The sequence below is a fragment of the Microcebus murinus genome, chromosome 5 (assembly GCF_040939455.1).
Source record: "Microcebus murinus isolate Inina chromosome 5, M.murinus_Inina_mat1.0, whole genome shotgun sequence".
NCBI lineage: Eukaryota > Metazoa > Chordata > Mammalia > Primates > Cheirogaleidae > Microcebus > Microcebus murinus.
Window position 1 is genome coordinate 14422837 of NC_134108.1, and position 24608 is coordinate 14447444.

Here is a 24608-nt window from a genome sequence, read left to right on the forward strand (position 1 = left end):
TTTTCTTTGAGACAAAGCCTCACTCTGATGCCCAGGCTAGAGTGCCACGGCATCAGTCTAGCTCACAGCAACCTCAAACTCCTGGGCTCCAGTGATCCTTCTGCCTCATCCTCCCGAGTATCTGGGATTACATGCATGCCCCACCATGCCTGGCTAACTTTTTCTGTATATTTTAGTTGGCCAATTAATTTCTTTCTATTTTTAGTAGAGACAGGGGTATCGATCTTGCTCAGGCTGCTTTCGAACTCCTGACCTTGAGCGATCCTCCCGCCTCAGCCTCCCAGAGTGCTAGGATTACAGGCGTGAGGTTTATGGGATTTCTTTAGGAGATGAAAATGTTCTAAAATTTATTGTCATGATAGTTACACAACTTTGTAAGCATGCTAGAAAAACCACTGTATTGTACACTTTAAATAGAGGACTGTATGGTGAATTATATCTTTAATAAAGCTGTTATTTTAAAAAACCAGAACAATTAATACTTTTCTGGCAACAGAGACTAGGAAATTATTTCAGGGAAAAGTGCTCAGAGGGAAAGTGATCCAGAGATATCGTCCTGGGGTAAATAAATCTGCTCCAGTGTATTCATTTCCTATTAATCACAAACAAGGACAATCACGCTTCTTGAGCAAGACTAAAATGTCATGACAAATCTGATTCAAGTAGTATTGATTCCTGAAGGAAATAAAATACATTCTTTAATTATGAAATCCTCCCCAGATGTCTTGGCAAGTTCTTATGATAGAAATAAGCTCCTTTGCCACTAAATTTGGAAGAAAAGACCAAATTAATAGGACAACAAATGAGTCTAACATGCTATTGAGAGAAATTATTTACTAAATGAAAATTTTAGGAAGGGTATATAAAACTTAAACATGAAAAATTCTTGAAAACACAGCTGACATTTTGGGATTATCGTCCATCCTTGAATGGGAAGTTACTGATGGGCCACAGCTGTCTTTGAAAAGATCTATCCCAAAACTTCAGAGCCATTTGTCCTGTCGTCTATACTCAAATGTCTGCAGAAAACTTTTATGAAAAAGATGCCACCTAAGATTGAACATCTTTCGCCTTGACCGTGAAATTTAATCTTTTGCCATTAACTGTTTCTCACGTTTTCTACTGGGAACTGAAAAGACAGCTTCTTTCCAGCATTCTCAACACAGTGTCTGTATGATACTCAACTTTGATCTGCTCCAAATTTCAACTTTTCCTTCTGCAATATTAAAACAAGGGTTTGAAACATGATTTACTTCTCCACTCCCACTGCTTCACTTGACCAGGGCTTAAAAAAATAAATAACTAAAAATGAAAAAATTTTTCAAAAAAAGAAATATGATTTTTTTTAAAAAAGTCTGTTACAAAATGGAAATGTTGCACTGAATTGGAAGTTTCTGTAAAATACAGGCATTTAGTTAGATGTTATATCTTCCCCTGTAAGCAAAAAAATATATTTACAGATTCATGCTCCAACCTAGCTTTATATAACTACCAAAGTGTTATCTGCTTTAAATACATAAATTTTTTTTTTTTTTTTTTGAGACAGAGTCTCGCTTTTGTTGCCTAGGGTAGAGTGAGTGCCATGGCGTCAGCCTAGCTCACAGCAACCTCAATCTCCTGGCTCAAGCAATCCTTCTGCCTCAGCCTCCCAAGTAGCTGGGACTACAGGCATGCGCCACCATGCCTGGCTAATTTATATATATATATATATATTAGTTAGCCAATTAATTTCTTTCTATTTATAGTAGAGACGGGGTCTCGCTCTTGCTCAGGCTGGTTTCGAACTCCTGACCTCAAGCAATCCACCCGCCTCGGCCTCCCAGTGAGCTAGGATTACAGGCGTGAGCCACCACGCCCGGCCTTAAATACATAAATTTGAGAACACATAGTCACACTGTCTTAATAATGAGTACTTGCTGTGTTCCATGTGAGGGTTCCTGGATCTGGCTTAAAAGGAAAAGAAAAGGTACAATGGGGATGGGGGATGGAAGGGGCTGGCACCTGTCAGGCAGGAAGGTGATGCTCAATGAGCATGTGCAGGAATCAGAGCGCTTGGGAGGGCTGAAGGGTCACCACCTAAGCCCCCTCCATCAGCAGAGTCTGATGGGAAAGGTTCAGGTGCCTGAAATATGTCTCCCTACTGGCAACGGAAAAATCTGGTAAGCTGAACACTGGACCTTTTAACTGTCTCAGCTGCCCACACCCTACACCTTTCCATGGAACCTGTCACACTGCACATTGCTGCCATTATCCCTGGGGTTTGGGGGGGGGGGTGTTTGTTTGTTTGTTTGTTTTTTGAGATAGAGTCTCACTCTGTTGCCCGGTCTGAAGTGCAGTGGTGTGATCATAGCTCACTGCAGCCTTGAACTCCTGGGCTCAAGCCACCCCCTGCCTCAACATCCCAAAGCACTAAGATTACAGCCATGAGCCACTGCACCCAGTCCTATTCTTCAATTTTAAAATCTTGAATTTAAACTAAGTGGTCCTTTCTCCCTAAAGGTTTAATACTGTATATTCAAGTTTATTTTATTCTACTATATTTTTTCAAGTTTATTTTCTTCTATTATATTTTAAATCTACTGGACTGAAGTTAGTTTAGCTAACTGATTTATTGGGCCACAAAATCCCTACTGTGACTATTTAAAGTTCAATTAACAATAGCAGTTCCCTTCCTATATTATGATTTTTGAATCATTTTCAGAAGGGGCTAGTTGGATTCCTAGAAGGAAAAGTTTTTTTTTTTTGAGACAGAGTCTCACTCTGTTGCCCAGGCTAGAGTGAGTGCCATGGCGTCAGCCTAGCTCATAGCAACCTCAGTCTCCTGGGCTCAAGCAATCCTTCTGCCTCAGCCTCCTGAGTAGCTGGGACTACAGGCATGCGCCACTATGTCCGGCTGATTTTTTCTATATATATTAGTTGGCCAATTAATTTCTTTCTATTTATAGTAGAGACAGGGTCTCGCTCTTGCTCAGGCTGGTTTTGAACTCCTGACCTCGAGCAATCCGCCCGCCTCGGCCTCCCAGAGTGCTAGGATTACAGGCGTGAGCCACCGCACCCGGCCCCTAGAAGGGAAAGTTTTAAGCATCAATAAGAACTTAAGTCAAACCAGTTAACAAATACCATCTGCTTCCAGTTGTCAAGTAACATTTTTCAATTAAGAATGTTTTGTTTACTAAAAATGGGTAAACTGTATGGTATGTAAATCATATCTCAGTAAAGCTATAACAAATAAGAATGCCTTGATTTACATGTATAAATTTAACTTTGTCTCTAAAGCTTTTAGACAAATTCTATTTTCCCACAGATTTAAGCTTCTATTTACAACATCCTTTGCAAACAAATGAGATTTTTTGAAGCTAAATTCATTTACTTTTTTAGCCAAAAATATTAGATATATTTATATTACCTAAAAATGTATCTCTAACATGAATTTGTAAATCATACTATTTTGATGTAGAATTTAGAGGCAAAAGAAGTACCATCTCTGAATTTACATTAAATGTAGATCTTATCTTATTCTTTTATGACGTCAGTGGCTCTTCAAGCACAACTAGTAATATGCTTTAAACATACCCCATTTTAGAGCTAGCAGGCTTTGGCTGGCCTCAAGGAATGTCAGCAGTTCATTCAAAATACCTCCCCAGGGCCACACCATGTTCCCACCTTTATCTCAGCACACTAGGGATTGTTGGGCCCCCCGGCCAAGCTCAAGTTCTCCATTCCCTTCCTCTCTTTCATTCCTTTCCTTCTGCACACCGCTAACTTTTCCCAGAACCGTCTGCTCCTCACCTGCCCCAAACTGGAGGCTGCACCGACAGGGATGAGAACAGAAGGCACAGATTTGAGGTGGGTGTGTTAAGACAATGGCATAGAGTCGTCCCAGGTGAAGAGACAGAGAGGGTCACAATTCACCAGCAACTTAGGCCAGGCACAGTGGCTTACACCCATGATCCTAGCACTCTGGGAGGCCAAGGTGGGAGGATTACACACACAAAAATCCAACAGCAAGTAGATTAACTACAAACCAAGGAGATGGGTAAGATCTCTCAAGAGAGCGTGGAGAGTAAAACTGACTGAAGAAGTATGACCAGAAGGAATTCAGTGTTCGTTGAATGGATGTCTCAGTGACCAGTTTTGCCTGGATGTGGCAGAAAGAGTTCTCAGTTAGAAAAAGCCCAAAGCTTTCAGGAAGTGGTAATTCTCTTGCCATTAAGTTACCCAGATACTCAGAGAATCGCAGTGCAAGCCAAAGAGAAAATTAAATTTAACAGAAGAAAGGCTTCTAGAAAAGTCTCAGGAACACATTTTTTTCACATCTAAGAAAGAAATCTAAAGGCTGACTTAACTTCAGCTAACCAACTATCTTTTATATGCAAGCAAAAAAAAAATGGGCTTAAACTCAGAAATACTGAAATTAAGATCCAGAGAACTTATTAAAATTGGAGACTTGAAATGTCTCTGTTAGCTTTAGAAAAAGAACGGAAGGAGGGGCCAGGCGGGCCTGAGAGACGGTGTTCCTTCTGAAACAGTCTTGGCTAAACAAGGGCTTCGGCAAGATCCTCCCTGTACCGTGTCTGCTGTTTTGTGATAAAAATTATAAAAGGCTTTAGGAATTGTCTTCTTCTTGGAGGTGAGGAGGGAAGAAGTAAAACAAACATCTTCTAAACTTTAGTTAATTCATGCCAGGTACCTGCCTACTGAAAATGAAATGCCAATAAATCGAATATTTAAACTTTTATCCAATTGGCCATGTTTCTGTGTCAGACAGATTCTCAAAATAAAAGTTGGCTTGACAATGGAATAGATTATATTTTGACACAAATCTGATCAGGATTCTGTAGTCTGCATTTATCTTATGCAGGATACCCAAAGTGTTGGAAAACTGACTGCACTTATGTAGACATTTATCTGAGGCCTTGATGCTGCACTACACAAAGAGTATTTAAAATAAACAAAGGCAATAAAAAAGGGCTTTAAGGCCGGGCGTGGTGGCTCATGCCTGTAATCCTAGCACTTTGGGAGGCCGAGGCGGGCGGATTGCTCAAGGTGAGGAGTTCGATACCAGCCTGAGCAAGACCCCATCTCTACCAAAAATAGAAATAAATTAATTGACCAACTAAAAATATATATATATACAAAAAATTAGCCGGGCATGGTGGTGCATACTTGTAGTCCCAGCTACTCGGGAGGCTGAGGCAGTAGGATCGCTGAGCCCAGGAGATTGAGGTTGCTGTGAGCCAGGCTGATGCCAAGCCACTCACTCTAGCCTGGGCAACAAAGTGAGACTCTGTCTCAAAAAAAAAGGGGGGGGGGCTTTACTTTATTATCATACACACTGATTGAATGGAAGAAAAACCGGTAGCAGACCAGCAAGAATGTATCTAATAAAACCATTGTTTTTTGTGTTCTCTGTCAACCCTCCAGACGCAGCCTGGGGCGTGGAGAAGGGGCAGTCTAGGTGCACAGCTGGAGGACTAGATGGAAACCTCTGAAGGAACATACACAACTGCAAGCAGAGGGTCTCTCGGGTCACAGGGGTCCAGGGTGCTTCCGCTTTCTAACTGTCCACATCTACAGAGCAATCATGTGCAGAGAACAACGGCTAGCCACAGGAAGACGGTCTGAAGACTAATGCTGCAGTATACTGCACAGGCTGATTAAATCTGGGAAAGGAGGGAAAGATGTGAGGATGCAGGACTAGAACCAGTAGGATATCGTTATCGGCTGGATATTAGCAGGTGCAAGGAAGAGTGAGCTCCAGGTCTCTAACTTGGCCAGAGTGAGACAGTGATACCATTCTGCAAGACGGTGACGACACAAGAGAGCTCTTTTTTATGGGGGGGAAGAGGGTGGGGAAAGGGGACAGATAGAAATGTGGCGTAGGCCGGGCGCGGTGGCTCACGCCTGTAATCCTAGCTCTCTGGGAGGCCGAGGCGGGTGGATCGTTGGAGCTCAGAAGTTCAAGACCAGCCTGAGCAAGAGCGAGACCCCGTCTCTACTAAAAATAAAAAAATTAAAAAAAAGTTAATTGGCCAACTGAAAATGGAAAAAAAAAATAAAGGAATAAAAAAAAATTAAAAAAAAAAAAAAAAGAAATGTGGGGTAAATTTGTCCAATACATAGATGTGTATGTGGGACTGAAACTAATTGAGAGTTAAACCCCTGGGAGAGGACAATATCCCCCAAGGACAATGCCTGATCCAGGCTTATACATCAGTAGAGAAGGACCCTAAAGGAAGAAATGTGTTTAAAATGGAACAGGGTTCAACAGGGAACAGTAGGCTGGATGTTAAGTTGGGAGGTCAGGAGTGAGGAACAAAATGAGAAGTGATTGTATATGAGCCTGGTGATTTGGGGGCCTGGTGTTCAGCAATACCCAATCAAAGAGAAAAATGTGCAATATTCTTATTTAGATCGTGTGACCTTGTCTCCAAACCCAAAGAGCTCTAGCAGCCTGGAATCAGCCACTTCCAGGCCATGACCATGGTGAGATGGGAGGAGTGAGGACAGTGTCTGAGACACCCAGGGGCTGGTGAATAAAAATAGTCACTCACATTTACATGACTGTAGATGTAGTAATACATCCTGAAATACCTAGAAAGGCAGAGTGCATCGGGACTTTTGGAGCTGCCTGACATCCCAGAAATTAATAACATGAGAGACACCTTCTATTCTGCATTGTAGTCAGGAATCAGGGCTCATTTCAGATTGCAGTGGTCTCGGACTCACCAGCCTCAAGACTGGGAGTCGACCAAACACGGGTGAGACCTCTAGTATTGAAGTCCAGAGCTCATGCATCACAAGTTCCACTTCCTAGTTAACTTTTCACTGAATTGTCTCATTTATAAAATGGGGATGATACCAGTTACCTCACAGAAGTTATAAGCTGTTGATAAGACAGGATAATGCATATATAAGTACCCTCAAAATGGCCTGATATCTAATAGGTATTTAAACCCAACAAAAGTTAGTAAATTGACAAGTCATTGACAGAACAGACTATATTTTTTTATATTCCCATACACACCTCATCCTTAAGTTTCATGCATTTATTAGTTCATTTTCTACAGGTTTCAACCTTGTAATCAACACAAAAATACACAGTAAAACAGCTGTGTTAGGAGCCCTGTCTCAGACATGGGTGGAACACGCAAAACAAGCCCCTCCCATCCCATCTGTTTCACTCACATCAAGTTAATTAACGCTTCGTGTGAGAATCAGCACAGAAAGTTACATTGAAGAAAAGGGTCAATAAGTGGGCATATAAAACATATATGCTATTTTTAAAAATAAACACAGTTTAGTAGATAATCATTAAGGAGTGACAATAAGTAGATTGAGTTGTTCTTGCTGCTATAGCCAAAAGGAATCTTACAAAAACAGCCCTACATTGACTTTTAGGCTTTACAAAGGAACAACTCAAGATCAGTTTAGTTACAATCCCAAAATCCAGTTATTTGCTTTTCTAGTGATCAAACTATGAGACATTCAGAGATCGGACTCAAGGAAAAAATAAATCAGTGTCCTTCTCAAGTTCCTATTCCAAGCTGAAAAAAGCCAGCTGGTCAGCTCAGAGCAAAGGAATCAAAGCTTTGGGGATTTTTCCCTCTTCATGACCATAAAAAGCCACAAACGGGTGACATTTCCCTTTACTCCCCTTTGCCAGAGGAAGAATTTGCAACTCCATTCAGAAGGCTCGGCTCCACCTTCCCCCATCTTCAAGTTCAAGTTCACATACAGTTACAATTCCTCCAGTATTCACTGCAGGAGCTGGAGAGGGTTTGGGGAAAACAATAATTTACAGCTTTTAACTCCACAGTAGTCCAATTGTCTCTGGCCCCAGAAAATATGGTTAAGGGAGCGTTTGAAGGCATAATGTGGCTTGCCCGAGGACGGGTGGCTCTACAAGCCATTAAGTGCCATAAAAATCGAGTCTGTAAACAGTTATTACTGCAGACTGAAAATAAAAACTCAATCTGATGCAAATTATCAGGATTATTTAAACAATGAAATTAATCTATTATAAAATGTATTCAATCCAAAAAATTTTAATTATCCTTATTGCTGCCTCAATTCTTTTTTTTTTATTTGTTCCAACAGTTTATTAGTTGTACTGACTCCAGATTTGATTGTTACAAGGTTTATCTGAAGCATTGTTAATCTTGATTTGATGAAACTTCTTTATTTCTTCATGTTATGCCTAAGCACAGCTACACGCAAATTACTTGTTTTTTTAAAGGGCAAGAATTTTGTGTGTTCTGGCAAACAAGATCTCACTAAAATGTAATTTGCTTCCGATTTTTCTAAATTTTATGTAGGTAGCATACTACATCATAAAATAAAGACGTGTTTAAATACAGATATTATATATGAACAGAAAGAACTACTGATTTCCTATTAGGAAATTCTTTTTTTTTGAGACAGTCTCACTTTGTTGCCCAGGCTAGAGTGAGTGCTGTGGCATCAGCCTAGCTCACAGCAACCTCAAACTCCTGGGCTCAAGCGATTCTCCTGCCTCAGCCTCCCGAGTAGCTGGGACTACAGGCATGCGCCACCATGCCCAGCTAATTTTTTCTATATATATTAGTTGGCCAATTAATTTCTTTCTATTTATAGTAGAGACGGGGTCTCACTCTTGCTCAGGCTGGTTTTGAACTCCGGACCTCAAGCGATCCACCCACCTCGGCCTCCCAGAGTGCTAGGATTACAGGCGTGAGCCACCACGCCCGGCCCTGTTGCCTCAATTTTTGGCTTCTTTTTTTCCCACCCACCCCCTAAAATATCAGCAAGTCTAGATCTAACTTAAAGATAAAAAATGTAAAATGTTTCATCTCAGGATAATCTGAGGCATTTCCCAAATAATGTGCATTTACAATTTGTGACATATCCCATTTTTTTCATTTTAACCAAAGAATAGGAATCTCTCTATATTTGGTTAATTTAAAAGTTAGATATATATAAAATACGATCATTTTTATATGAGCAAAATGAAAATCCATCATTCCTCCCCCCCCCAAAAAAGAGAATTTTTTCTTTAATAGTTTATAATTATTCTTAGTCCCAGATTTAGCATATAAAGTCAGGCTTGGAGTCTCCACCTGTATCTCAACTATTAATTATTGGCTTCACATTGCCAATCACAATAAATGCTGAAGTTGCACCCTAGTATTCAAAGTTCTCCGCAGCGGAGCCATAAGATACCTCTCCAGCCTTCTTTTTTTTTGAGACAGAGTCTCGATTTGTTGCCTAGGCTAGAGTGAGTGCCATGGCGTTAGCCTAGCTCACAGCAACCTCAAACTCCTGGCTCAAGCAATCCTTCTGTCTCAGCCTCCCAAGTAGCTGGGACTACAGGCATGAGCCACCATGCCCGGCTAATTTTTTCTATATATATTAGTTGGCCAATTAGTTTCTTTCTATTTATAGTAGAGACGGGGTCTCGCTCTTGCTCAGGCTGGTTTCGAACTCCTGACCTCGAGCAATCCGCCCGCCTCGGCCTCCCAGAGAGCTAGGATTACAGGCGTGAGCCACCATGCCCGTCCTCAGCCTTCTTAATTACTATTCTAATTGTGCTCTCTTCCCTAGGCCAGCCTTCCAACTGTATTAGGGCAAAAATGCATATTAATTTCCCCTTCTAGAGATGCATAATTAATAACATCAACATATTAAAGGTTCTGAAAAGTCCTGCAGGTTAATAAACAATCTACTGAGCTTTATCCCAACTTTCCCTAGACTATTTTTCACTCAACATTTCTCCTAATGCTCAGGTTCTTTCCTGCCTCATTAGTTCAGTGGTTCCTTCTCTCATGCACATCCATTCTTCAAAGTCACCATGAATTCCTCCATGCCACTTTTCCCGGTACCCACTATATGCAATCTCTTTAGCCTTTGAGTTCTGTCCTGTTTGTGCCTCTTGTCCGGCACTTACCTACAATCCAGGACAAAATACGGTAGAATTGCTTTGAACAGTACACGAGCTTGTTAAGTCCACTAATGATTGAGGGTACACAGGTTGTTATGCAAGACTTGAGCTGGGTCCCATGCAGTGCTTAACACTGGCAGCAAAGAAAGATCCCAAGTTCATGTAAAAGGAACTCTCTGATTTTCCTTCTCTTCCCAATTACGCTTACACATCAACTGTCTATTATAACTTGCATATTTACTCTTTAAATAATTTTTATTCCAAGACCGCACAACACAGAAAGTGCATTTTACCAATCATATCGATCCTATTTCTAGTCACCAGCCTATAGGCCTAATTTCATTTTTGGTGTTGAAGGTGCAGTTGGTGATGAACCTGTGACTTGCAGTCCAGCCCTCCCGCAACAAGGCTGAGAAGTAAAACTCAGCCCCCAAATCTGCCTACGACGAAGGCACTCTGTGTAAGGAACACGCTGGGTCCCGAGGATCACAGGGACTGCTTGAGAAACTTTCTCTGACAAATGTTAATACTTTAAACCATGACCTACTTCCCTGAACACTTAAGCATTCTTTGCATTCCTCCTTGTCATGGAGGGACTGTTTATCAGGCACAGTTCCAGAAGTGACTTGAAATCTCTGTCATTGTTGCAATTTGAGATAAAATCGTAAGGTCTCTTCAGTCACCACAGATTCGCCATTTAGGACAAAAAACTTGAGAATTCAAAAAAGGGTCTTTAATATCAAAAGAATAACCAATCTTCATTTTAATCAAAGCAAAACAAGTTTCTATATGATAAGTAAAACAAAGACTGATCTAAAACTGCCACCAAACTGAACTCAAAGTAAACTAACTCCTGAAAGTTTTACCAAAAAAATAAAAATAAAAAAATCAACTGGGTTTTTGCCACCATTACAACTGATTTTTGTTTAAATTTTATACCCTAGCTTTTGTCAGGATTGGAGAAAAGACTGTAGCAGTCAGGACTGATTTAGTAAACTTTAGTGTTGACATGTTCCACTGCTTTTCAATAATTTATTTCATATAAAACAGAGCAGAACAAGAGCAAAATTTTCCATTTAAATATTTAGATTAACAATATAGAAGTCAGGAACTCATGTCTAAATAATGGTTAAACGTGTCATTTCTGAAATAATTAAGAAAAAAATCATCATAGAAAGATTGGCTAATTCTTAACAATCTCCTGTAGATTATAATCCTATTCCTCCCTACCCACCCTAGGTTGAACTACAGTGCGTGTCAATTGTAAATTCAAAGTAGACAGTCCATGTTAGGTAGATAGTGAGGGATTCCAGGTCTCCTAGGGACGAAAGTGGGTGCTGTTGCCCCCATCCTGGTCCTGCCCCACCCTAATTCTCCATACCTGTGGGAGGAGGGAATACCCTATGAATCTGCCAATCAGAACCTGGCGGGCCAGCTGCAAAAGAATGCAGCGGACTCTCTAGCCCCACAGGCCAAGCAGCATGGGTACCATTAAGTCCAGAAAGTGACCTAGAACCTACAGTAGTTAAGGCTCAGGTCCTGACTCCCAACTGTCCAATCAAAGTGGTTCCATGCTGGCTCCTCTGAGCCGTGAGGGAGGTCCCTATCTGGGCACTATATATAAGACGCAGACCATAGCCGACCCCTTTCTGTGCCCTTCCTTTGGCTCTCCCTTTGCTGCGACAATGAGTCTGGTAGGCATCTGTGGTGTCATCAAGCTCTATAAACCTGTATCTTGCTCTTCGCCTATAATCCTATCTTTCTCTAATCAATAAACCTAATTTTCATGCTTGCCTAACTTTGGCGTGTTCTGGTCATTCTGCGGCCATGAAGACCATCATGAACTGATGGTTTCAGACTAAAACCTGTCAACCACATCTAAGATTGGACAGAATTCAGTGTTATTGCTGTTTTGCATATGTTCCCAAGTGAAGGATAATTTCAAACAAAAATTTTTTGGTAATTTTTTTTTTTTAAACAAGAGTCTCACTCTTTTGCCCAGGCAAGTGCAGTGGCGTCAGCCTAGCTCACAGCAACCTCAGACTCCTGGGCTCAAGTGATCCTCTTGCCTCAGCCTCCCGAGTAGCTGGGACTATAGGCATGCGCCACCATGCCCGGCTAATTTTTCTATATTTAGTAGAGATGGGGTCTCGCTCTTGCTTAGGCTGGTCTCGAACTCCTGAGCTCAAGTGATCCTCCCACCTCAGCCTCGCAGAGTGCCAGGATTACAGGCGTGAGCCACCGCACCCAGCCAAACAGAAGTTTTTCAGATGCATTCTTCAAGCAGTTTGTTATAACTTAGTGAAAAATTATCACCAACAATGGAAAATGTAAAAAGGCTAAGAATCAGAAGGCTCACACCTGTAATCCTAGCACTATGGGAGGCTGAGGTGGGTGGATCACTCAAGGTCAGGAGTTTGAAACCAGCCTGAGCAAGACCGAGACCCCGTCTCTACTAAAAAAAAGAAAGAAATTAATTGGCCAACTAAAAACATATACAGAAAAAATTAGCTGGGCATGGTGGCGCATGCCTGTAGTTCCAGCTACTCAGGAGGCTGAAACAGAGTAGCTTGAGCCCAGGAGTTTGAGGTTGCTGTGAGCTAGGCTGATGCCATAGCACTCTAGCCTAGGCAACAGAGTGAGACTCTGTCTCTAAAAAAAAAAAAGAATCAGAAAATACATAAACAATCTTGTTTTATATATCACAACAAAATATACTTTACAGAGTGAAGGAAACTATCAAGAACAAAGTGAAGCATGTCTTAAATAGCAGTGGTCAATATCAGGGAGTGAAGATAGAAATTCATCATCGTGGCAGGCAGAATCCAGAGCTGGTAATGGCTTAATTCAATAAGAAATCATGTGCTTAGACACAAAGAAAAATACCAAACCATAAATGACACACCAAAGAGCAGACACTGGAGATGCAAAAATTACACAGAAGAAATGTCTTCTTCAGATGTAAAGATAATCCCCCAAGCAACCTAGTTTCTTTGCTTACAAATGGAAAAAAAAAATGCAGTCCACTATCAGGCTCTTTCATTTTTAGTTGGACTCAGATGTGCTAGGGTAGAACAGTCACTGTTGCATGAAGACATGACCATCTGCCACCAGTTCAATCCAGTGGCATCAGTTTTATCCAGTCTTCTATGAATACCCACTCTTCGTTCCATCTATCCTTCTCCATAGCCACCACCAGGACCTTCGGTGTTACCATCTCTCAATCCTGAGGTATTTAACCCTTTGCACTCAGATGTCGAGTGTGGATAATGTCCAGTGGATAATGAGAAAAAAGCAATCGAGTGCAAAGGGTTAACCTTCCTCTGAGCCCCCCATGCCCACCACTCCTCAAGCCCCCAGTGCCCAAGGTCTCTGTTCTGACGCAGACCACTATGAAAAAATGGGCCGGGCACAGTGGCTCACACCTGTAAACCCAGCACTTGGAAGGCTGAGACGGGAAGATCCCTTGAGGCCAGGAGTTCAAGACCAGCCTGAGGAACATAGGGAGACCCTGTCTCTACAAAAAACACAATTAGCCAAGCATTGTGGAGCACACCTGTAGTCCCAGCTACTCCAGAAAGTGAGCCAGGAGGATCACTGGAGCCCCAGAGCCTGAGGTTGCAGTGAGCTATGATGATGCCATTGCACTCTATCTAGCCTGGGCAACAGAGCAAGACCTCGTCTCAAGAAAAAAAAGAAAAGAAAAGAAAAATGTTATTGAGCTGCAAGCCTCCTCTTTTCTTTAAAAGTCCCAAGTTGTTACTACCAGGTGATCTTTTCTGTCTAAAGATACCTTTGGTGTAAATTGTCAGGGTTTGGCATGGTTTGTCACACACAGTAGACAAGTGAAACCAGCATCATCACTTAGACGTTCTTGTCTGACTATTGGAGAAACTGAGGTGCTCTATCTTCCAACTCCTGCAATCTCATTACTTCTGATTAAGCTCACATGCCAAGCCTGTGCCCTGTGGCAAATCCCACTGCCCCTGCTAATATCTGAGACGTCACCATACTGTGAAAATGCTCACCCCTTCCAGACTCACTTCCCACCACTCTGTAGTGGGTGTTGTCTGCACGTTATACAAGAGGGTCCCCTAGGAGTTGGTCATCCATGCACACAGCATTTTGGCATCTTTGCTTTTGTTCATCATAGAAACCTTCAGTGGCTCTCTACTGCCTCTGCAGCTCTTAAGCTGACCAGCCGGTCGGGCTGCAATTTCATTTATCATCCTCTTTCCATTGTTCCCTTAAAAACCTTCAGCTCCTTAACATGCCTTGCACTTTCTGGCCTCCTGACTAATGGCCTTCTATCTGCCTAGAACACTTCCCAAAATGCTCTTTTCTTTTTACAGCAGTTATCTGGACAATTCATTGAATAGACATTTAACGGCAATTCTTCTGTTATCTATCAAACTTATTTGAATCTTTGTTATTGAATATTTCATCTAGAGAGAACTTATCTCACCTTGAACACGAGGTGCTCAAGGGTAAGGTTATGTGTTTTAGTTCTTAGCTCACAAAACATCTAGGCCAGTGCCTTTCATATGGTAAGCGGTTAGGAAATATCTTTTTAATTTTTTTTGAGACAATCACAAAACAGTCTGGAAATATCCATTTTCAATGCATGTTATTACATACCAAAAAACAAATTAAGTTTAGAAGACAATTGCTGCTTCCCACTTTTTTATATTTATGTATGTATGAATTCACCATAACTATGAGATAGGCCAAAGTAACACCTGAGACAGAGAATATAAAACTATTTTAGGCCGGGCGCTGTGGCTCACGCCTGTAATCCTAGCTCTTGGGAGGCCGAGGCGGGCGGATTGCTCAAGGTCAGGAGTTCAAAACCAGCCTGAGCAAGACCCCGTCTCTACTATAAATAGAAAGAAATTAATTGGTCAACTGATATATATATATAAAATTAGCCGGGCATGGTGGCGCATGCCTGTAGTCCCAGCTACTCGGGAGGCTGAGGCAGAAGGATCACTCGAGCCCAGGAGTTTGAGGTTGCTGTGAGCTAGGCTGACGCCACGGCACTCACTCTAGCCTGGGCAACAAAGCGAGACTCTGTCTCAAAAAAAAAAAACAAAAAAAAACCAAAAAAAACTATTTTAAACATGGGTATGCTATTATAACTGATGATATTTTATGCCACTAGATTTTTAGCCACTCCCTTAATGCTTTCGATTTATTGTACAAATAAACACAATAAGGTATTTTTAAAAGTACAAAGAAATCAATAGGCTGGGCTCTGTGGCTTATGCCTGTAATCTCAGCACTTTGGGAGGCTGAGGCAGGAGAATCACTTGAGGCCAGGAGTTCAAGACTAGCCGGGAGCAACATAAGGAGGCCCCATCTCTAAAAAAAAATTTTTTTTTAATTAGGCAGATGTGGCAGTGTGCATCTGTAGTCCCAGCTACTTGGGAGGCTGAGGTAGGAGGATCACTTGAGCCCAGGAAGTCGAGGTTACGATGAACTATGATCCAGCCATTGTACTCCAGCCTGGGCAACAGAGTGAGACCCTGTCTCTAAATAAATAAATAAATAATTTAGAAAAATATTTTGAAAAATACTTCAACGGAGTCTTATGAAAAATATTTTTAGAAAGAAATCAACAAAGAGATTTATGCATACATGGAAACTTGAGTTTTAACAGGGAGTACTATTTAATCAATGGTACTGGAGCCTTTTGTGCCCTTCTCGTGGTGTATGTATCATGCTCTGTAAAGCTATATCGTCCTCCTGCCCTATAATCCTATCTTTCTTTCCTCAATAAAACTTATTTTTGTGCTTACCTTTAAAAAAATGGTACTGGAGCAATAGGTAACTATGGGATGGAAAACGAATTTAGATCTTCACGGCATAAAATAATCAATTTCTAGTGGATTAAAGACTGACATGTATGAAAAGGAGACTTTAGCTTTCTCAGGACCCAGTTTGTTTCTCCAGTTCCTACTCTAATTCCTGGACTACAGAAGCTAGTACAGAAATGCTTATGGAATCAAGATGAGATAGTACATAAGTGGCCGAGAAAGCCAGAACCCTATTTTGATCTTTAATGACTTCGTTAGATTTTAAGATTTCATTATAGATTTTTGGACCAGCCAAACACCATAAACTAAGCTCTCAGCTACCACTTACTTACCCAGCACAAGGCAAGTTTTAAACTGACAAATGAGGGAAGAGGTTTTAAGAGGCAAGCAGATGGAAAGGAAAGAGTGAACACTGGAAAGTAGCTCCTTCTGGTTCCGTGAGGATAAGAACATTTGATGGAACACCTATTTACCCCGGAGAGCACAGTCTATTTTAAAAAGCCTCCACGAGCCACACTTGTTTTTTAAGATAGTAGAAAAAAGGAATGAAAGCATATAGAAGACATATTTTCCTTTATTTTCTCCTACAGATGTGTGGAGGGGAATGCCTACTCTTCCAATGACTTTCTGAAACCCTGCGTCCCACCCACACAAGCTCCAACCTCCGTGAATCTGTGCAGGCGGTCACTTAGTGTCACCGAGGCCTGGGCCGCCTCTCTCTGGCCCTCCCTTAACACAATGGTGCCCACACCAAGCACATCAAAACACGTGATAAGCATTTCAAGACTACAGAATCCCAGACCCTGGGATTGCCTGGGGATTCTGATTCCACAAATCCAGAAGGGGGCCCAGGGGTGTCTTTAAAAAGCTCCGCTGGTGATTCAATTGCACCACCAGGTTTCAGAACCAGGAAAAATTTAATCCCTGGATATACCTGCAATTTGCAATGTCTGCACATGACAAACAGAAGATCAGCCAATGAGTTGTAGTAATCTTCCCTTCTTAAATTTTTGACTTATCTCATTTTCAAATCTAATATGAAACTGACATGTTACTAAAACTGGGATTAAGATTAGTCAGAATGAAACTACAGGGCTTCCCCCCTTTTAAAAAACATCACAGAGAAATCAGGGAAGACAAAACGCTTTGAACTTGAATGAATACTCGTATTAAGAGAAGCCTAACAGCGTCTGGGAAAGACTCTAGTTTCCAGTACTTTGAACACCTTCGCTTTTCTCGGAAAACCCATGAATTCCAGTTAACACAGCCAGGCTGCTGAGAGACTGTGAAAGGACCCAGGGAAGGGCATTCAGCCTACTGTTTTCCCAGGAGGTGGATTTCTACTGTCCCCAATCCCTGATCCCAACATTTCATACATCAGAAGCATAAAGAAATTTCTGGCAACTAGATGATTTTGGATTGTTCCCAGAGAAAAAATTTTTAAAGTGATAGCTAAACAAGTAGGTCATTGTCGTTCAAGCAAATAAAATTAAAGACAGTTTACTAATTTGGAAAGGAAAAGGAGCAAAGAAGAACAGAACTGCTCTGCTTCTTGAACTTGCTTTTTTCTGATCTGAGTAATTTCTGGTGGACCCGGGGTGGGGGAGTGGGCAGAGGGGGAATCCTTAAAAATTAAGTAATGGTAAAACAAACTATAGCCTTTCATACTCAGAAAGCCAGGCCAATTCACGATCAGGAGGCACATAGAAGAGACACAGCCAACAAACACAAGGTGCTCGTACTTAAAAGCATGTCTGGGAAACTGAGGTGCCATTCTTCACCTAGCAGACTGGCAGATGTGAGAAACTCTGATAGCCACAGAAGTGAGGCATGACAAGAGAAGTGCTCATCGCCACACAGTGGGAATGCAACGTCAATTTAGTAAGAGCTATCAAAATTTCAAATGCACTTAAATCCTTTGACTCAGCAATTACACTTCCAGAAATCTATCCTAGGAATATACCTGCATACACAGGTATCTGAACTAGGATGTTCCCTGCATCAATTTATTATAGCAAAACACTAGGACAATTTAAATATAAACACAAGGGATTGGTTAGATTATTCTGGTGCTTCAACCCCTAAATGCAATCTAATTAATAAGAATGGAGGTAGATATTTATGTCCTGATATAAAACCTAAAGTTGCCCAATACGTGTGATATGATTCTATATGTTAAAAGGGAAAAGAAATGGTGCTATTCTTATTTCTACTTTCATGTGCATAAAGTTTTTGAAAGAATATGCAAGAAAACATCAACATTGGTTTTTAAACTATTTAATAATTAAATTTGTAAGTAATATTATGCTACTTACAAATTCAAATAGTCATTAACAATTTTTTAAAAATAAACAATAAAATGAATGCTGCTATGCAATGACTTTAAATAATAAAAACCATTTTAGTAAGAGTAAAAAGATGCTTTTAACCTTTACAAAGCCTTTATGATTCAAGAGTGATGATATCATCAGATGTATAATTTCAAATGAGTAATTATTCATGATGAGAAATATGAAGTTATGTATAACTGAAATTTATTACAAATTATTATCTTCACCCCAACCCTTCTATCAGATGTCTAATGAATAGGAAACACAGGGTGATTATAGGTACAAAATTCTAACCTTTCATCCTCTAATTTGCAGGAAAATGGACCAAGATCTAAATAGACAAATCAAATAATTTTAATTACAGATTTTTCAATAATTTATTGGCAATAAGCTACACATTTATACAATATAATGCTTCTCCCTTCCCCTAGCCTTTTTCATGTTTTCCCATTGTATTATTTTAAACTAAACCTTATTCTAAATTATAATTTTTGTTAGATTATAACAGAAGAATTAAGTTTAAGGAAATTTAGTTTTGCTTGTTCAAGAGATAAAGGTACTAATTATATTTATTTCAGAACGCTTAGTGCTATATATCCTAATTTCTCACTTCATGAATGACTACTGTATATAAAATTATACAGGCCAAGGATAAGCACCATTTTAGCTTGATTTTTCTTGCATTGGTGTCAGTCTAAGCACTGACTATGTATTAAAAGCTGAAAAAGAAATAATTTCGCAGTATCTTTTAAAACAAAACATTTTATTTCAATTTGTTAATTATCCGATAAAATACCAAACTAGAACAATCTTTACAGCATCAGTTTAAAGGTATAAAGGCACAGAGATCAGCCGGCGCACAGCGTGTGCACACTGGAAGCCTACTCCTTATAAAGGGAAGTATTTTGAATGGAACTCTCCACTGATCTCGCATCCCCTACCCCAGGGGTCCTCGAACTTTTTAAACAGGGGGCCAGTTAGTTCACTGTCCCTCAGACCATTGGACTATAGTTTAAAAAAAACTATGAACAAATTCCTATGCACACTGCACATATCTTATTTTGAAATAAAAAAACAAACGGGCAAAAACACCCACATGTGGCCTGCGCTCCGTAGTTTGAGGACACCTGCCCTAGCCTAAAAGCTAGTAATGGACTCCAGGGAAGGCCCTGCAATCCCCACAGGATATCTATCATAAAGAAAGAGCCATCCTCACACCTACATCCCAATGTTTGGTATGTGTTCTAATGAGAAAGTAGCACCTCTCGTAAACTGGGGAAAACCCATAAGAATACAAGTAGCCACATACAACACCACTCTACTGACAAACACACTATTCTCTCTTCTAATCACCTAAATTCTGGCCCCCACAGTGTAAAACTGGTGACATAGCCACATTAAGGCCATCTTCATCTCTACTCCCATTTTGCAAACAGGTTCACGTGGGAGGAAGCATGACCTTCGGTTGGCTAAGGTTGCTAAGGTCGAGGAATCATGAAATGCAGCTGGCCACCTCAATCGTCTGTTTTAATGCATGAGAGTCGAGCACATGCTTAAATTTACCAATCAGACAATGGGTTCTTCTATTTAAGTACGTCTTTCCGTTTTAGTGATTCACAGCTCTTGCAGCAAAACAGAACCACAGCTTGAGGGACTGACAAGAGCCCGCATCTCCCCACCTGCCAGGGGCAGTAGCCTCACCCTGCTGCAGCTAACCACAGTCCCACTTCCAGGTGGAAATCACTGAATGCGCACACAATATAGAAAGGCTAATTCGGCAGGATGACAATCGTCCAGACTTAGTCTGGAGTTTGGCTCCAGAAATCAGGGTTTGCCAGAGACAGTAGAACGGTCATTGGTCCTCCCACCCTCTATTGCCACCCGAATGAAAATACTCTTTCAAAGACAAATTTTCAGACACAGTTGGCTGGTCCAAAGGTGGTGAGTTATCTCAAAGTTACAGATGGAAGTCCTTGTTCTGCTCTTCCCCTCTTCTCACTATTGCACTTGACTAGTCTTAAAAACAGAAACAACAACAAATAATTGAGAAATAATGTGATACTTTTAACTAATCTCCTGCCTTCAGATCTAATCTCCTTGTACCCTGTTGTGGCCAAAGTGACCAAAATGGCCATGTCTCAAAGTTAAACCTGGCAAATAAGTAATCATTTCCCCCCAGAATTTACATATAATGATTGTAAAAGATTGACTAGAAAACTCCTTCCATCAGTCACAGAACCGAGATTTCTGCCTCAGTGCACCTAAATGTCAAGCTTGAGTAATCAAAAACTTGTTTAACTCTCCATTTGACCTAATAGAAGTGATAATTTAATTAGCACAATGTCTTTTGACATATGGGCATTTGCTCAGTGAATTAAGTGATAGTGAAAAGCAGCAGAAAAAAGGAAAGTAAGGTAAATTGCTAAATAGACAGTATGCGTATGATATTAGAAAAAAATCTAACAACCTTTAATTAATGGTCAGCATTCTATCCAAGGAGGAAAAAATGATGTATTAGCCTAAATGTCCACAGACTCATTAAGAAAATTCAAGATATAATTTTTAACTGAACATACCTCATTTGTAACTCGAGAGTGTTCTCATTTGAGCCACTTGCATTATTAAATTTGTCTATTTGAGATTAAAGGCAACTTGAAATCGCAATGCTAACAAGCCACTCTATTTCTACAGAAGCAGAAACCAAAGCCCCCAAATCTGAATACTTTGCCAAATTCACTTAATCTATTAATAACCAGACTGACTTGACTTAGTCATTATCTGATACTTGAGACTGAGCATGATAATGAGACAGTCAAAGGTTAAACTGTAGAAAAACCAGACAGGCCAAGGTATTCTCCAACTTGAGAGGCTCCAATCAAAACCAAAGAGCAAGTATCATACCTTCCTTCTTCCCAGGAGTATTTACTAAGAGCCGATTTACGTGCCCCGCAGCATGGCACATGGGGAGGAACACCATTTGTAAGCAACACCAGGCATGTTCCCTGCCCTTGTGGAGCATTCAGAACAGCCAGGGGAACATTATTAGTCAAGCCACTAAACTTAAAAAGGGTCCATGGTACCATGGGAGCCTAGAGTGGCAGATGAGATTGCAGGGAGGTCAAGAATTGGAGCATAACAATAGGAGGGGAAGCCAGAGTTATGTGTGCTGAGTCATTCTTAATGTGGGAGTCCTTTAGAAAAGACTCAGGAGTTCAGAATCTGAGTAATAAATTTTGCTAGTGAATATGAAAACTACATATATTCCGAGGATACATGTAAGTGCATTGATTTGTCTCCAAATTGATAACTGGGCAGCATGCCAACAAGCTCAAAGATATTATGGATGACATTTAAGTAATTTTTTTTAAAAAGGTTGTTGGGCTGTTTTAAGATGGTGGTGACTAGGAAAGAGAAGAATGCAGTCATGGAAAAAGAAATATTTTAAAATAAACAAATTCCAGTTTATTGGAAAGGGAGTAAGTCCCATATTTCAGTGTCAACAATTAATAAGACCTAAATGAGCATAAAAGCCAAGGGAAAAAAGTTCTCCAATTGCAAGTTTTTAGCTATTAATGCCTTAAAATTACTTTCATCACTAGACTCTAAACACCGGTTATGGAGCACTTTGACAGCAGTTGGCATCAAAATGTAATGTACAATAAGGTTAAAATGTGACATGGACCTCAAAAGGTTAGTACATTCCTTAGGCCTGAAGATTAGGTACCCCTTAGAAAATCTATATGGTAGAAGTACAGTTGGTACTCGTATCTAAGGACCAGGGACTTTACAAGCATTTATGAGTTAAAGACTGGAGGTAAAAACTATGTTATTAAGAGCAATCTCTAAGCCCAAACTAGACTAGGACAACTAAGGAGGTCAAGGCAATGAGGTCATAGTTCTAGATTCCATTTCCCCCCACATTGTAAACATCTATATCTCTTGAGATAACTCTTAATGGTCCTCACATATTCTGCATCCTCAAATTCGACACATGGGTAGTTTTTTTAAGTATTAAGTATGGTTATCCACAACTTTCTATAAGGATATTCCAAAATACGTGGCTCAAAGCCTTACTAATGAACACGTATGCTGGAAAATAGATCTAAAATACAACGATCGGGACAAACCACAACCTCGGTGGCTACAGCGGTCCGGAAGAAATATTCCAGCCTTGACTGGAGACTACACAATGCGGTATTTCTAGTAGTTTCAGCACTGCCTCCCTGGAAAAGCGTACAGGGAAGCTCGCTTACGCTGTGACCGCATCCTTGGAGAACTTCTAACTACTCCAGTGCGAGTGTAGCCAACTGCAGGCCAACGGAATCCGCAGGCAAAGATCCGCGCGAAAAGGGAGGGCGCTGGCTTGTTTGCGAAACCTGTCATTCCTTTTGGAAATGCAGCGCCTGCCCAGGTTTTCCGTGGCTCCGGGAGAGCTACACCCGAGCCTCTCCGCATCGGGAAGGCGGCGTCTGCCGGAGCCACTGCCGCGGGAGGACTGGGTACCAAACCCGCTGGCTCCGGCGCAGCGGGAGTCAAGGGCAGCCCGCCGCGGGGAGCCCGGGGGTGGCCGAGCCGCCGGCCCCGCCGCGGACTTCCCGCACCTCGGATGCGGGGCCCGCTCCGGAGCTCCGGACGCCCGGCGGCGGTCAGCTCTCCGCGGCGCCCCCCTCCCCCGGAGCTCCTCCACCTCGGGCGGGACCGCTCCCACCGGAAGAGTGTGGAGAAAGGCTCCGCAGCGGTGGGCAGGGGCGGATTTTATGACCGCGGAAGGCGCAGTCGCCTCCCCTGGAGACCCGCGACAAAGATGCAAGCCCCCCGCCGCGCTCGCCGCGGCTCCGGCCCCGCCCCGGCGCAAAACACCCCGAAAGCGGGGTTCGCGCTTCTGAGTTTGCAGATGGGCTGGGCCGGCGGGGAAGTTCTCGCGCGTGGACACTGGAGGGACCCGACGCCCCCGCCTCCCCGGCGCAGGTGGCCCGGCGCGCCCGTACCTTGGTGGCGGGGTCCGCGGCGGCGATGGAGGGGTCCCCGGTCGCGTCCGGCGCCGCCTGCGCCGAGGGGCCGCCGCCGCTGGGCTCCGGCTCGGCCGGCGCGGCGCTCCCCGCCTGAGGCTGCTCCGGGCTCTGCTGCTCGGTGGAGCTCCCGGCGCCCATGGCTCCTGCGCGCTCCTCCGGCGCCCAGCCGCCGGGTTACGCCTTCCCGAACCGCAGGGACGCGGGCAAGAGCCAGGAGACGCGCGCCCGCGAGGTCCCAAGAGCGCCTTGCCCCGCCGCCGTCCTCCTGCGAACGCGCCCAGCCTGCGAATGAAGGAGACGCGCTCGCGGCAAACTCCTTAAAAGAAAAGGAGAGGAAAAAAAAAAAAGCCACCTCTGAGCCTCCGCCCCCTCCCCGGCTCTCCCTCGCCTCATCACATGAGCGCGGCCAGACACGCCTTGCAGCAGCATCCCCCGCTCCGCCCGGCCGCGCCGCGCCCGCCGCGAGCTGCAGCTGCCCGCCCGGCCCCCAGGGTGCCCTCCCGGCCCCCAAAGGGCACCGGAGCTACGGGGATGACCCAGGGCCGCAGGAGGTGAGGGGACCGCAGGAAAGAGGGGGAGCGAAAAGCCTCCCGGGGTCACTGGCTCAGCTGCGGTGTGCTACCTGACCGATAGCCCGAGGCGGGGGCTTCTCCTGCCGCGGACTCCCAACTCGCCCAGGGGCGACCCGAGCGCCCACTTGCTTCCCTTCAGATCGTGCTGGACTCTCAACAGTTGTTCCCCCGTGCCCCCTTTAGCGGGGGAAAGGCGAGCGCTTCTTGGCCCCTCCGGACCGTGACCATATTTGGGCACCTCACGTGGCGGGAGCCGGGAACCGAGAGGTTAATTCAGTCAGGCGACGGATGAGGTGGGCCCGGCGGCCCGCGCTCCCGTCCTCCGGAACGAGTGATGTCAGCCCATGCCACCGGCAGTGCAGGCCGCCCCCTTCCCTGGGGACCCGGGGGAAATGAGGCCGTTACCGGAAATGTGCCTGTCCTTCTCCGAGGGCCTGCTGCTGGGGCTCACCCGTCCAGGCCACCTCTCCCAAGCGACGCTGAGTAAGACTTGGTGGCATGGAGCGGTTGCTTCGCCATCAGTATCTCTCAGAAGGTGAAGACTCCCTTCCATAGCAGCCTAACGGCTTGCGTTCTTTCCTCCCGTACTCTCGAATATAATATTTATTGTATGAACATAGCAGGCAGTCAATAAATATTTGAAATACATTTTTAGGTGGATTATTTGGCACATAAGCATGAGGTGCTGGGACTGAAAGACAAAATTTACCTCGGTTGTAACTGGCAAGCGAGTGCCTGGGTTTTCACAAATAGCTGGAATCTCTATTGAAAATGAAGAAACTTGTAGAATATTGACACTAGATTCCAGATAAATACCTCATATCCAGATTTAGTACAGTTTAGTAGAGAGTTGATGTAAGCAGTGGTCCAGCACTAGGATGTTGCGTGCCTAATTAATTAATTGCGTGAATTCTAATGGTCCCTTGGGAACCATAGGTCAGTTATCCAGCATCAAATTT

General features: G+C 42.8%; 1 protein-coding gene across 1 annotated transcript in view; it reads right to left on the reverse strand.

Moving 5' to 3' along the window:
- The window catches only part of AKAP12 (A-kinase anchoring protein 12), a 91973-nt gene extending 68566 nt beyond the window's left edge, over nt 1-23407 (reverse strand). Inside the window, exon 1 of the mRNA XM_012740931.3 lies at nt 23054-23407. Within this exon, the coding sequence (XP_012596385.1) occupies nt 23054-23215 (162 nt within the window). The 5' untranslated portion in view covers nt 23216-23407. The remainder of the gene's footprint in view (nt 1-23053) is intronic.
- Between the last annotated feature and the right edge of the window lie 1201 nt (nt 23408-24608).